At 37.1% G+C, this 15632-nt stretch overlaps 1 protein-coding gene across 2 annotated transcripts in view; it reads left to right on the forward strand.

Annotated features, from left to right (window-relative positions):
* The first annotated feature begins 2602 nt into the window (after positions 1 to 2602).
* Positions 2603 to 15632, forward strand: part of dnt (tyrosine-protein kinase Dnt) — a 440132-nt gene continuing 427102 nt past the window's right edge. The window contains exons 1-2 of one of the 2 annotated variants that reach the window (XM_067765851.1): positions 2618 to 2723; positions 2818 to 3204. In XM_067765851.1, the coding sequence (XP_067621952.1) occupies positions 3072 to 3204 (133 nt within the window). In that variant the 5' untranslated portion in view covers positions 2618 to 2723; positions 2818 to 3071. Of the gene's footprint in view, positions 3205 to 15632 lie in introns of both variants that reach the window. The other variant, XM_067765850.1, reaches the window with a different exon arrangement.

Here is a 15632-nt window from a genome sequence, read left to right on the forward strand (position 1 = left end):
AAGGCGTTTTTGCTAGATTCCAACTTTTTTGCATGTGAACACGTCTTGCACTTCACCACACACAATCCAATTTCAATGTTAACCAGTTAACAGCAGAAAATTCTTTGTCAACAGTTTCAGCTAGTGTATAAATTCTCTGGATTTTCTCTTAATATGATTTCTTTGTGGGAATATAGGTATTTAGTAGGATTAATTAAATTTAAATTTTATTACTTGGAGCAATATATTTGCTTGTTTTATAATTTAATATGAATTTGAATTTAATTAATATAATTTAGAAATTTTAAAAAAGGTAAAATAAGCTTAATTTCAATGGTAAATGGAGGGTTGAAAATAGCCTTATGGCGTTGCTAATACGTATATACGGTCTAAGTAGCAGATAAGACAACATGGAAGATATAATACGCTTGGCGCACCTGTTAGGCGCTCGTTTAAGGCTGCAGGTGTTTTAGGTTCGAATCTCAATAAAGCTTTTTTTTTTTTTTTTTGATGGAAAATCCCGTTAAAATATCGAATTATGAATTTTCGTAGGGCAAAAGCCGATGTTATTTTGCTCATTCCAAAAAGTTTTCTTCAAAGTGCGGTTGACGCGATCTATATAAAAGTTACGCGTGTTTAAATATAATTTAATAAATTAATTATGATGTCGCGCGTTCGCTAATGTGTTGTTGGTGGGTGTGTAAACACCGAGAAGGTTTTGCCTGTCTTCCGTTGGCCGGTAAAGCCTTCTTAAGACAAGAAGTGGAGGGCGGCTTTGGGCATTGCCCTTGACGCCAATATTCCTAAATGGAATACCTATGTGTGCCGGGCACACTTTACGGAACGGGACCTACATCGCAAAGGCAACCGCCTGAGGGAGGATGCTGTGCCATACGTTGACATTGGTAAGTAAAAAATAATAATTTAATTAATGTGTGAAAATGGTGTAAAAGAGTGTGAAAAAGTACATGTGCGTGTGATGTGTGTGTTTTCTTACCCAACAGAAATTTCTGTAAATGTTTTTGGAAATAACTTTAAGTAAGTTTACAAAAAAAACCGAAGTATAAACGCTTTCAATATTAAATAAATTTAAATTTTCTTCAATAATCTTTTTGTAAGCGTTGAGACCGAATGTTTGTTAATGATTTAGTTTTATAAACAAAAATCAAATGTATTGCTTTCTTTTAAAATTTTATGCGAGCTTACATTTTTAAGCTTCTAACCAACGTTCCGTTTCGAAATCAGCGTTTTATAAGCCTAATATCTATTTCTTTAAACTTTTTAAAAATATTTTTATATAAATAAATATATTTTTGAAATAAATTTTTTAAATTTTTCGGTTTATTTCATTTCGTTGCTGTTTTGTTTTATTATTATATTGTATTCTTTTATATTCAAGTTTTTTTTATTCAATTTATTATTATTTTTTTTTTCTAATTCCTTTTATTAAATTTTTAGTTTATTTGTTTAAGTTGTTTTATGTTTTATTATACTTTTATTTTATTTTATTTTACTAACATTTTTTTCTGTTTTTAATTTTTATTTTCTAAAGTTTTTTATCAAATATTTTGAGCGGCATTTTTTTGTTAAATTTATTGTTTTTTTATAAAGTGATTTTTTTATTCTATTTTGTAAAGCTTTTTTATCAAATATTTTAAGAGGCATTATTTTTTTTTTTTTTTTGTTAAATTTATAAATTTTTTTAATACAATTTTTAATTGGGAAAACCAACTAAAGTATAGCATTTTCGATTTAGATGCTGCGGTTGCTGTCCCGATTGCCGAGGTCGTCGAGGTCGCCGACGAGGAGCCAATGCGCTATGCAGCCACTTTTTCTGCGCCCGTTTCTTCAGCTCCAATTGCGGAGCCACGAAAACGGGCCAGAAAATGCTGCATAGGGTCCTGCCCAAAGGACGAAAGCTGTGTCCTTTATTCGTTCCCTAGCGACGAGGCTGCTTTCAATTCGTGGGCGACGGCATGTTGCTTAAATGTCCCTTTTAAAAACAGAAAAACGTTGAGCATTTGCGAACGTCATGGTTCATGGTAGGTAATGAATGGATGGGACCAATATATAAATAATAAAACAACGAGCGGCATTGAACCACAAGTTGAAAAAAGAAGAAATAAATTGATACAAGTGCTTTACACCTGCACCAAACACCTTATTAAATAATTGGCTCCTAAGACCTTACTTAATGGGGCAAGTCAATTTACAATGAATCATCATAATTTATTTACAAAAAATCAGAGAATTCAAATTTGCAATATACTTGCTCTGATCAGAGATTTTTTGGTAACAGACGAACAGAGAAAATCGTTAAGAGAATTTTCTGTTACGTCTTGCACCATGTTAAGTTAACATGAATTTGTGGAATAGTGGTGAAGTGCAAGACGTGTCACATGCAAATGGATCGTAAGCAGTGGATGCCAAAAAAACTCATTCTCATTGTTTTTAAATTCTCTGATATTAATGTTTCCCCTTCAAGAAAAGCTTGAAATTTCTACCGCGCGATGGCGCCCGGCATCAATGATAGAAAATCAACTTTGACAGTTAGTACTACATTGGAAACGTCAAATATATCTTATTTTAGTTGACAGTGACTTTTCGTACGTATTGGGTGTGCGCGACTGATTTGTAATTGTAATTGATTTGTTGCCATTATTCAACATTTTGCTGTGAAATTTAGTAAATTTAAGCATTTTCTAAATGAAACAATAACAAAAGCAGTGGAAAAGTATAGTATTGTGTGCACAAAAGCGAAAACAACCGGAAAATTGTTAAAAATTGTCTGCACCTTTGGGCGCAGCCGTCAAAAAGGCAATTTTGTTTACATCTTAGGTGTCAGCTGAAGTATACAAAAGAAACCTGAAGAAAAGAAAAACAAAAGCTGTAAAATAAAAGAATAAAATAAAAATTTCCAAATGCATTTGGCATAAAAAGAATTTGTTTTGTTTACATTTTTATTGAAGAAATAGTTGTAAACAATTGTTAAGGTTTTACATATCACGTTTTGGCGTCGTCCGCCGACTCGCAAAACTAAATAGATTTTGCAAAAAAATTTTCGGCAAATTTCTGGGAAAGGAATTGCCAAAATGGCTACAAAATTTAATGAAAATTCCATGTGCGTGTTCCTTTGCGTTGGATGCTGGTTGCTGGTAATGTGCTGCAATACCCAGGCACATCTAAATGTGTATCTGAATCCACAGGAGGTGATGCGGTTATTAGGTGAGTTCATTGATCCCAATGTAGGGCCAGATGTACGTATGTATGTATGCACAAATGAATGTGCATAGAAATGCATTATGAGGGGTGGTGGGGAAAGGGAGTTATGTGTTAAGGGGTAACTCTTCACATTCAAGCACAATACTTCTATTTTAAATACTTATCTATATTATCTAAAATCCAGTTGACTAGGCATTTAAAATTCAACCACCGATTCAAAAATCCAATTGGCCTTCTAAAATGAAACTCGAAATGGTGTAGGCGGAAAAACTTATCCGACAAAGGCAAATACACTTTCTACTTAGCTTCCAACGGCAGCCGGTTCTATGTAACGGAGCGAATAGACAATTTTTTCCCCGACAAAGGGCTGTCATTTCAGTGTTACCCCATTAAATTGGTACATCCCTTCCGGGAGGGTTGTTGTTCGTGTTTTTGTTGTTGTTGTTGTAGCGATAAGGACAATCCCCGAAGGCCTTGGGGAGTGTTATCGAGTTGATGGTCCTTTGTCGGATGCAGATCCGGTGCATTCCGATACCAAGCCCGACCATCTCCAAACCCAATTGTCAACCTCACCTATCCGCGGCGAATCCTGTTTCACTAACAGACGAGGCTCTGGCGACCCTAAGCTCCTTATGGAACTTGGGGTTGGGGAGGGAGGGGATGGCCTGAAGGTTTAATGTGGCCACATAAATCGTTCCCGAGATGGTCGGGCCAGCACCTTAATGTTGCTGTGGTACCGGAGCGTATCGGATGTGTATCCGGCAAAGGACCATCACATCGATAACACTCCCCAAAGCCTTCGGGGAGCAACCTTATCACTACAACAACAACAACAACAACATCTCGGGAACCATTTGTTATCACCACATGCGACCTTCTAGGCCATCCCCTAGATCCATGAGGAGTTCAGGGTCGGCAGAGCCTCGGCTGTTAATGAAACAAGATTCGCCACGGATAGGTGAGGTTGACAATTGGGTTTGGAGAAGCTATATATTGCGCTGGCAGCCTGAAAAGGTTGCGCTACACAACCCCTTGAATCTATTTGGTATTGTAGTCCTCTTACGACAGGCATACCTACCGCGGGTATATTTTAATCCCCTAACCCGCTGGGGGCTTCCGGGAATGTATTGCAAACTTTTAAATCAGGCGACAAACCTGGCGATGCTTAGCACTTGAGCGGCCGGCCAATTTCTTTGTAAGTTATATCCTGATCAGAGTGGCCGTGGACTTCGTTGGTGACAATGTCAGATTGTGCGAGCCGAAAAAACAGAAGAGCTTGGGGATACTACAATTTATTTAAAGACTGGGTCATCTATTGATTGGTTTTCATTATTGTGCAGTCGTCGGAAAACCTCCGAGTACCGAGTTCATTGGTCCATCTTTTTTTAGACAAGTGCAAAAGGTGGACCTGGCATGCATTAAAATTGCCTGCCATGGTTGACTGTATCAAAAGCTTTTGACAGAGCAAGCGCCACGAGCACCAACCTATGATAGGGGTTTCATGGTTTTTTCCGTAATTTATCAGAGTGAGAACCTCACATGTATGAGTCCATAGTGAATACTGAATAGCCGAAAATTGTTCAGTTAAATGGGGAAGCAGAACGTCTTCGCTAGTGCCGTAACAAGTGGAATCGGTCGATACGACTCATCTTCATTAGCATTTAGTCGCCTCTTACGACAGGCATACCTACCGCGGGTATATTCTGACCCCCTAACCCGCTGGGGGTTCATTAGCTTATGGCGGAACTATACAAGGTGGCAGCATGGGACAGCTGATTTTTACTTTCAACTTCCGGCGCAGTACGATTTTGAAGTAGTCCATCGAATTTACAAAAATAAAGTACATGGAACTGTTATTTATGTTTGTATGTATGTCACCATGCTGCCACCTTCTATGGTTCCGCCATGCATTAGCTTATTTTCCAGGTTTAAGCAGTGAAATTATAGTTAACATTTTCCATTTCCCTTTTTTTTTTTTTGGAATGACACAGCACTTTAACGACCAGTTAAAAATATGCATAAGGTTGCTGATGTCCTCATAGCAATTTAGCATCAGCGTAGTTATTCCGTCTGGACCTATTAGTTTGGAAGACTTGAACTTTTGATAGCTTCTTTAACCTCTGGAGGTGACGGTGATGGATGACACGTTGTACTTGTTTTAGGTGCCCCTCTATTGGGTCGACGTCTAGCCTTTTAATCTTTACTTTTCGGACACTAGCACCACCAAGCTACTAGCGCAACCATCTCAGGAATTCGGTGTGGCCACGTTGAAACTGTAAAATTTTCCGGATGATTTATGATCCTGTCCGTAATACTTATAACGTGTGTCAAAGAAGGTTTCATAAAGAGCTGTATAAGCTTTACCTAGACGTGAGCATATGCAATGAATAAAAGCTCATAGGCCACGCTGGTTGTTATGCAAATGGAAGAATACGCCGCGGCTCAGAAAGTATTTCTCTCGGCAAACATATTCAGGGATTCTAGGGATTGTGCTTCCATTTGCCTAACCCAATTATCATTCTAATATCGCTTGGTGACTCCTGTGTCATATACATATATATGAGGCGAGGATCTGGCGACTCCAAGCTCCTAAACGAAGGATCACCCATATAGTTCGATATCAATTCATTCCCAAGATGGTCGGGGTAATACCTGAAAACCTTCGGGGAGATGCCTCATTCTTGCAAGAAGAAGAATAGCAAAAGGTAGTCGTATTCAGGAGTGTGATATGGATGCCTCCCTTGTCTGGTAGTAGCGTGCTCCCCCAACCACACCGAAGGTACTGGGGTTGAGTCCTGGTCAAAGCAATATCAAAAATTTAGAAAACAGTTTCAATTAGAAAAACTTTTTTCTAAAAGTGGTCACCCCTAGGCAGCTGTTTGGGAAACACTCAAAATGTATTTCTCCCATGAAAATCATCTTTTGGAGAAGCTTCATCTGCCCTGCAGCTAGGCCCAAATATTCTCAGAGGTAAATCGCGTAAAGTTTTGATTTTTATTTATGATCCCAATTGGTGACAGTTATCACGAAATAGGCTGCTAAGCACCAGTTAATGATGATGAATATTACTTTAAGTAAGACGATACAGAGGTTAAGTATTCCAAGGTTTCTGTAAATCTACATTTGGAACAAATCCAAATACCGAAATAATCTAAAATCTCATTGACAAGCTTCCTTTTTTTATCCGAAGTGAAAATGATAATTGGTAGTGATCTTGAAAAACTGCACTGCTGGTTGCTAATTAAACTACGTAGGAATTTGCATTCTAGAAATTTGTTCTGCCATAACTCGTACGAATTGAATATTTTGCTATTCCATTTGTCAAATGCATTTAGTTCGCAAAAGCTCTATTTTATTCAGAAATGTCAATTCAGAATGATTTTAAAACATCTCATGTCCTCCAATACTACATTAACATTAACCGACCATCTCGGAAACGATTAATATGACCTCATTACCCCCAGCGGGTTAGGGGGTCAGAATATAAGCGCGGAAGGTATGCCTGTCGTAAGAGGCGACTAAAATACCAAATAGATTCAAGGGGTTGTGTAGCGCAACCCTTTCAGGTTGCCAGCGCAATATATAGCTTCTCCAAACCCAATTGTCAACCTCACCTATCCGTGGCGAATCTGTTACATTAACAACCGATGCTCTGGCGACTCCGAACTTCTCATGGATCTAGAGGGTGGCACGACGGTATGGCTTGAAGGTCGCATGTGGTCAAACAAATCGTTCCCGAGATGTTCGGACTTGGTACCGGAATGTACCGGATCTGCATCCGGCGAAGGACCATTAACATCGATAACACTCCCCAAGACCTTCGGAAGTGTCCTTATCGCTGCAATAACAACAACATCAGCGTGGTTATTCCGTCTGGACCTATTGGTTTAGAAGACTTGAACTTTTGATAGCTTCTTTAACCTCTGGGTGTGACGGTGGTGGATAACACGTTGTACTTGTTTTTAGGTGCCCCTCTATTGGACCGACGTCTAGCCTTTTAATCTTTACTTTTCGGAGCACCACCCACCAAGCTACTAGCGCAACCATCTCAGGAATTCGGTATGGCCACGTTGAAACTGTAACGTTTTCCGGATGATTTATGATCTTGACTCCGATGAAAAAAAAGATCATGAAAACAGATTTTTTGAGTTTTAGATTGTGATTTCCTACGAAATGGCAACCCCAATTTGCAGGCCTTTAGTACGCGTTCTTAATTGGTTCAGTCATAGGCGGTTGAGGCAGTAGCTGCCTTTGATTAATTTTAATCAGAGATGCCCTTCAAAGGTTCGTAGAGCGTCGGAAATTGAGTCGGCATTCACCTACATGTCGGCGAACGCAGCGACTGAGATTCAGCAGCACAAGCAGTGCATCATTTTTCTGTTGTTGTTGTTGTTGTTGTATTAACGATAAATACACTCCCCGAAATTTTTCGGGAGTGTTATCGATGTTGATTGTCCTTTGCCGGATACAGATCTGGTACGTTCCGGCAACAAAGCACTATAACAAACATTAACCGACCATCTCGGAAACGATTAATATGACCTCATTACCCCCAGCGGGTTAGGGGGTCAGAATATACGCGCGGTAGGTATGCCTGTCGTAAGAGGCGACTAGAATACCAGATTCAAGGGGCTGTGTAGCGCAACCCTACAGGTTGCCAGCGCAATATATAGCTTCTCCAAACCCAATCGTCAACCTCACCTATCCGCGGCAAATCCTGTTTCACTAACAGACGAGGCTCTGACGACCCTAAGCTCCTCATGGAACTTGGGGTTGGGGAGGGATGGGATGGCCTGAAGGTTTAATGTGGCCAAATAAATCGTTCCCGAGATGGTCGAGCTAGCACCTTAATGGTGCTGTGGTACCGGATCTGTATCCGGCAATGGACCTTCACATCGATAACACTCTCCAAAGCCTTTGGGGAGCAACCTTATCGCTAGAACAACAACAACAACAAACTCGTTAAACCTTCTAGGCCATCCCGCCCTCCATTAGGAAACTGAGGGTAGCCAGAGCCTCGCCTGCTAAACATGTGCATCATACCTACATATTTGTAACAGGATTTCCCTCGCGTAGGTGAGGTTGACAATTGGGTTGCGGAAACTATAAAGCTTTGTATTGTGCTTATCAGCTCCTTGAATCCCGAATCACTTTTTTTCACTTGTAAATTCTATTCTCTAAATGCAAACTTTTAAAAACTTTTCAAGTTAAGCACATTTTAAATTTCCTTTTCGTCTTTGCGTATTTTAGATATGCACTGCTGGTTGCTAATTAAACTACGTAGGAATTTGCATTCTAGAAATTTGTTCTGCCATAACTCGTACGAATTGAATATTTTGCTATTCCATTTGTCGAATGCATTTAGTTCGCAAAAGTTCTATTTTATTCCGAAATGTCAATTCAGAATGATTTTAAAACATCTCATGTCCTCCAATACTTTCTGTTAATATAGTAGTATGCTGGGAAAAGATATTCGTTCGTCAAAGAACTAGGCAAAATAGAAAAAATATGAAAAGAGAATAAACTCGCATTTCGACATCGAGAATCGCGCATATTTGACTTGCGTTAAGTAACTCGACACGCTTCTGCAAAATACTTTCCTACTTATTTGTAAATAGTAAGCACGTTTGCATAGACCTCTGGGATCTACATTTGTATGTATGTACGTATATATGTTGTTAGTTGGGATGTTATGTTAACATTGAGCAATTCGCTATGTCCACTAAACATTGCCAACACCTACACTACGCCCAGTTCCCCGCTCACTCATCAGCCTTATTGAAAGAAGCCACTGTTGGTCACGTTTGTCGCACTTGCTCTGCATACTTTCCACTTTGTTTTCCAAGAAATGCTCTAATGCTTATGAAGTTTTTTCATTCTTTTCCGCCTTGCTTCCATATCCCTCAATTTGCACTTGTATTCACTTTTTATTTCAGTATTTTTTTCCCAACTCTCGAAGCTCGTCAATAAATTTTTTGTGTAAACAACACAGACCAACTTCAAGTTGTTGTCTTAAGTCTCAGTTCAATTCTGCAATTGAAGCTCTGAATGTGACTTGTTACACTTCATATGTATATAGGGTAGTCTAAAAAAAAATTACTTTGCAATTGAATCTGGTATGTTAAGTTCACAGCTGATCAATTGTGCGACTCTTTTATTTATTTCTGTATTTTATGAACTTGAAGGAGCAAAAAACATTAAAATCCATTGAACTCGCAAATAATCTTGGTTTCAGGACCCTCTTCGCGCTAGATAATTATCTTCCCATGAACCCTTTTACGTATCAGGAAGTACTGTCAATTCATGAATGCCTGCCATAACGGGAACCTGGTCGCGAGAACATTGAGGGTAACGAAAAGGCAGACGAACTTGCATGGCCAGGTGCACTGCTGGATCCACTTATATCAATCAAAATACACAAACACAACAGATTGAAGGAGTTAGCAGTGTCCTACTCCTCGGACACTTGCATAATAACTAATCAAACCTAGCCGAATTACGATAGTAGGAGAACAGAGGACCTACTAAATAGGTTAAAGAAAGAAATCTTCAGGAATCTTCAGGTGTCCCTTTGAACAGCATTTGCAGCAGCTTCGGCGAGGTAAACAGCAAAAATACAGTCGCGCACTACCTGTGTGAATGCTGTACCCTAGCGCATACTAGGTTTCTAACTAAAGGTAGTTATATTCTGCTGGAACTGAAAGAAGTACATAGCTGAATGTTCTGTAAAAATATCAGCAGGTTCATTGTCCGCACAAAATGGTTAAAACGGATTACCGACTAGCAATACTAAAATAGCAGCAATTTGTTCCAGGTGTCCGGGTGGCACGGCATACCAACCAACAACCATAGTAATAAACCTTCTAAAGATTTCCGCCCTTTAATCTTCGAAACATATATAAAACAATTCCCGGCTCTTTCTACTACCGCAAGGACATGAACATCAGACCGACAGACATTTGGACCTACACTGATTATCCCAAAAGGATCAGGGTTATTCAAAACCAGTAACCACCCATATACTATTAGTACGAGATGTCTTGCCCGATTATTTTAAGGCTTTTTCACCTTTATTAATCGGTTTTACTATAACATGTTTGCATTAGTGCTATAATTTGTGAACGGAAAGTAGATACTATCAATCTTCTTGTAGCAAGGTGTCTTTTTAACGCAACTAGCACCTTAAGGTACAAACCCGACGATTTCATATAAACGGCGATTTCTAAAACGATTTCATATGAGCCGATCGAACCTTCTATATGATCCCATCATGATTTAGGCGTCTCTTTTTTTCAAAGAGCTAGGACAACTAGCTTAAAAGGATATGCTATTACGAAGCCAGCCGAGACCTGCAAATGAGGGGGATCATGATCTATAATCTCCATTTCTATACTTAAAAAGACACAACTATATGACACACTCTATACACAAGTATGCATCTACAGAGTTGTGGCTCTGTATATGGCAGCAAATGCACCTGATTGTGTTAACTCGGAGATGAGCTAAAAATTGTAGGATTTTCTTGGAACTGCAACAAAAGCAATAAAGAATGCAACAACATAAACAAATAAGGTGCAATAAAAACTTATTTTATGTTTACAAAAAAGAAAAAAATAAATAATAAAAATAACAGTAACACAAATTAACAGCATTTCGAAAATTACTATAACAATAAATACAACAAAAAAAATCAGACGGCAACAAAAATTTAAATGAGCTTCAACCATAACTTCGAAGTTGGTCAATAACAGTAAATAAATAACTGAAAAATTAAGCAACAAAATTCAAATTAACCATGAATTGCTGACAAATGAAGAACAACAATAAAAACTATATTTGTGTCTTGTGTCCGTTGTCATAATTCGATGGTCAGTTCCAGTAAATTGTAAACAGACTACAAGTGGATATTAACGAAAAAACAATTATGAAAAATTAGACAATACGCATCATCATTGTTTTGCTATACACAATCAAACATATATACATACATATATACATACATATGTACATAGGATGTGAACATGTGTTCTGTCAGGAGTTGTAAATGCTGTTCTACGCACAAAACGTTCTTTGAACGAAGTGAAAGAAGAAAAGAAAGGGAAAACGGGAAGAGCAACCAACTGCGACGCTTTGAAACCTAAAAATGTAAATTTTTTTAAAATTTTTTGTGTTAATTTTAAATCTAAACAACTTTTCTTTCAAGCGGGCTATATAATTTTTTTTATATATAAAATTAAGTTGCATAGAGAAAGATCTGAAGCCCCCTAGAAAAAAAAAATTGATAAAATTTAGAAAGTGCTTCTAGAAGATCGGGATTAACACTTTATTGTAGTAATTTTAATAAGCTATAAAACTGCATTCTCAGAAAAACGCAATCGTAGAACTATAAGCATTAATTAGTATTGTTGTAAAGATTCTTAGGTTACGACTGCAAATATTTTTAGTGTGAGCAGAAAATCATCATGAACTCGTTTTCATCAAATTATGGCTAAAGAGTCGAGAGTTATACATTTTTCATTCACAAATTGCATTATTAATTAAGCCGTATAATTATTAATACCGAGGTCAAAACGCGTCTTTTAATGCCTGTCTCGACATTTATGCACGTGTTTAACAGTCAGTCCAGAATGTTTTGGTAATATCCGATGTTATTAGTTTTTTATATTTCCGCTGTTAACCATTTTATACTGGCTTAGGGTCACTTAAATAGGATTGAGAAAAAACAAAGTTTAAGCTTTCCGCTATGTAATGGTACGTTCTATCTCAAAATTCTAAAGTTTTACCTAATCTCATAAAAGTTAAATCAAACTCTGTTCCTCGTATAAGGTATATGGATGTGTAAAAAAAGGTGTCACTCCTATGATGACACCCTATGGATTTACGTATATGTAAGAGTTGCCCGTATCTGAAAACAAAGAATGCATTCTAATGAAGTGCTTGGATGTGAAAAATAACAATTTTAAATTCAACCACATAAATAACACATTTTTCTTATTTACGACTTGCTTGTAGATGCTAAAGGATCTAAGATTAATTTGTAAAGAAAACTGGATATTATTTTAAGTCAGAATGTGGATTAATAACACTCATCATTCCCACGATATGCCGTATAAGTTTATTTTACAGAAATGTTTATTTATGAACTAACGAACCTGGCAGACTTTGTTCTGGTCGATCCATTGTTATAAAAAATAATTTTTTTTCAAAACTTTCGCGAGTGACTGCTAAGAAAGAATGTAAGAAAGGAAGATTTTGTACCCTTCCGAGTGAGACTAAACCTTCACCCAGAAAAAAATGTTTTCCTAAAATAAGGAAAACGCTTTTAAACCACACTTTCTGAAAAAAATTTCTTGAATTGAGGAAGACTTTTATGGACTCAGAAAAATATTCTATTTTTCTAGAAAACTTTCCATCAATTTAGAAGATATCTTCCTTAAATATTTTCAATCGGTTTTATTTAATCTCAGTGAAATTTGTGAATAGACCTTGGGAGTCCCGGAGTCCTCCCTTGCGAAGTGAGGTTAAGTTTTATTTATTTATGAAGTCAATGAATTCAATTATAGTACAAACTGAATAAAAAGCTATATTATATATTTCGAGGCTTTGAGATTTTAAAGTAAAATCGTTCAAGAAGAGATGTACAATCCACCCTACCATTGGTAATTTTAAAAATGAAATATAATTAAAGAACTACTTGGTTTGTTTCTAAATAAGGTTGATTAAGAGTAAGAATTATATGTAGGCATCGGATCTTGATAGTTAAAATGTACGCAAGGCGAAGCAGATGGAAAATCTTTTGAACACGTTTAATTCTATTTCTGGCAGTTAACTGATATGGCCTTCAAATTAGAGCCCCAACATCAAAAAATTTAGAAAAAAGTTTCTCCAATTAGAAAAAAAATCCAAAAGTGTCGCCTCTCGGCAGTGGTTTGGCAAACATTCCGAGATTATTTATGCAGGAAAAGCTTCTCGGTGAAATTGCCTTGCAGCTGCCGTTCGGAGTTGGCATAAAACATGTAGGTCTAGCCCCGCCAAATTGTAGGAAAACATTAAAAAAGAGCACGACGCAAATTGGAAGAGAATCTCGGGCTAAATCTCCTCGCTGGTAAATGGCGCCAAGTATTTATTTATTTTATTTTTGCCTGATAAAACTCAGAATTGAGTACGCTTTGTTGGTAATTTAGTTAACGCAACTATCAAAAGTGAAGCTAGACTTAAAGACAATACCAAGACATTTGTTCAAGCAGGATGTAGATAAGATATTGTGACCTTTCGCATAAGTAACTTCAAAGCACTTATTATATCAAGGAGAGACGAGAATTCACATGCCATAGATGCAGGTTATCAATGTCTGCTTGGAGCTTTACCAAATCATCATGATTTTCATGAGAACAATAAATATTTAAAACATCTACACAAAGAAAATATTTTGCAAAAGCCTAGGTTAGGTTAGATTGAACTGGCCGGACTTTGAGGACCTCACATAGACAGAAGGAGTCCGCAGTGTTACCAGAAGTTTGTTTAACGAACAAACTCAAAACCCCTATCAAAACATAGCACCGATGTTATAAAATAACTCCGTTCTCTTGGCACTGTTCAGTCAAAACATCCGACATGAGTATTCAGCCCTCTCTTTTTCATGATAGGAGTAACTTTGTTAGTCCAAGGTTGTAAGACCTACACATGATCTTTGACACTTTACAGCCCCGAGCTTGGGTCCACGCCTTTTCCGCTTGGTAGGTCATGTACACCTCTCGTCTTCTCTTAATTAGCTAGTTCTTCCGGTTTTTCATTCTCACCAATATATGTGCATGCTTCTCTCTGTCCCGATTCTTTTCAGGAATTGCTTATACTTTAAGATGCTGTGTTATGCGATAATTGATGCTTGTCTGTCAATATAAAAGTTGGTGCGGTTGCAGTTCCAGCAATTTTCTTCCAGTATATTGGTTACGGCTACTACATCCGCCTGAAAGAATCTACAGCGATCTGGCAGCTTGTAGGATCTGTTTATTTCTGGATAAGCGCAGTATAACGCAAACTCTACTGCTTCCGCTACTTTGAAGCCATCGGTGAAAACGTGTATCACCTCGTCCGGGATTTGGACAGTCTTGCGCCAACCATTCAAGAAAGAAACAACTATTTGTATCATTTACGAATAATGCGAATAGCAATGGGTCTTAAAGCCTTCCTTGGGGAATATTTGTTTGCATATTTCACACAATACTAACGGTACGAGTTAGCTCAGCGGGTAGAGCACTCGACTGTTGAGTTGAGCACCTCTATTGGTAGCAAAACACCATATATATTTGCAAAGTTATTATTTACGTGCAAACTCTTATGTTTGCGCTTAGATTTCGTAGTAAAAGACAAGTGCTCAACACTTACTTGCATTATAAAAAGTCAACGTTAGGACATACCGTAAAAAGTTGTGCAATAACTCCGACTATGTTAAATGTTAACACATAAATAAGCATTAAAAAAATTTATTACAAAAAGCAAACAAATAAAATTGGAAAAAAATTATGAGCTCAATAAAATGAAAATACGTACAAAGTAATAAATGAATGAAATTAATTACTCACATTACTTAATTAATATTCCTGACCAAAGAATTACTATTCATAAATAAATTTTTTATTTCTGATGAATAAAAAACTAGCTGAGTCATTAAAAATATTGTCTACACTTACCTTTGAGTTTATGCCATAAATATTGAAGTCTAGAATAGAAATTAACGGTTATTAAACTGTATTCTCGCACACTATCGGAAAATTTTATAAATAGTGGCGGGTTCGTGTCGTGTTTGGACAGATTTTTTGTTAACAAATATTTTCTTTGATAATTTTCTACTTTTGTCACAAGTTATGTAAAAACACAATTTTTATGATTTTCTTCTGACCAAACTTTTCTATGCATATCTTGTCTTCTTCATTCAGCAACAATTGCTTTTTAAAGAACTTCTCGAAAACATATCGGAGTTAGAAGAGAAAAGAGAACTTGAGGCTTTGACCATCAAATTCTCTGCAATATTCATTTCACATTCCAATGAGCAAAATTTATAAAGTAAAGGTGCAAAGGGTCCTAATTTCGGTAACTTAGTTGCAACTTAAGTTAGCTCAGATTTGGGGCTAAGTTTTTTTTCGGTTTCACCAACTTAGCTACTAAACCCGTTTGACACACAAAAATCCTATCAGCTGTTTTATACATAGTAGTATTTTTGGCTACGTTTTGATTACACGCCACCCAATGAATTTGAAATATTGTCAGTTTGCTTATTGGTAATTTTTTAATTCTTTAAAAACCAAATGTAAATATGTCGCTGAAATGCACTTTTAATGCGTTTGAAACCAACAAACTATTGGAAATTTGTGGCAAATATGCGGGAATAATTGAAGGGGAAAACCCGATTGCATCAGAGTGAAGGAAAAACA

Source organism: Eurosta solidaginis, chromosome 2 (genome assembly GCF_040869045.1).
Source record: "Eurosta solidaginis isolate ZX-2024a chromosome 2, ASM4086904v1, whole genome shotgun sequence".
NCBI lineage: Eukaryota > Metazoa > Arthropoda > Insecta > Diptera > Tephritidae > Eurosta > Eurosta solidaginis.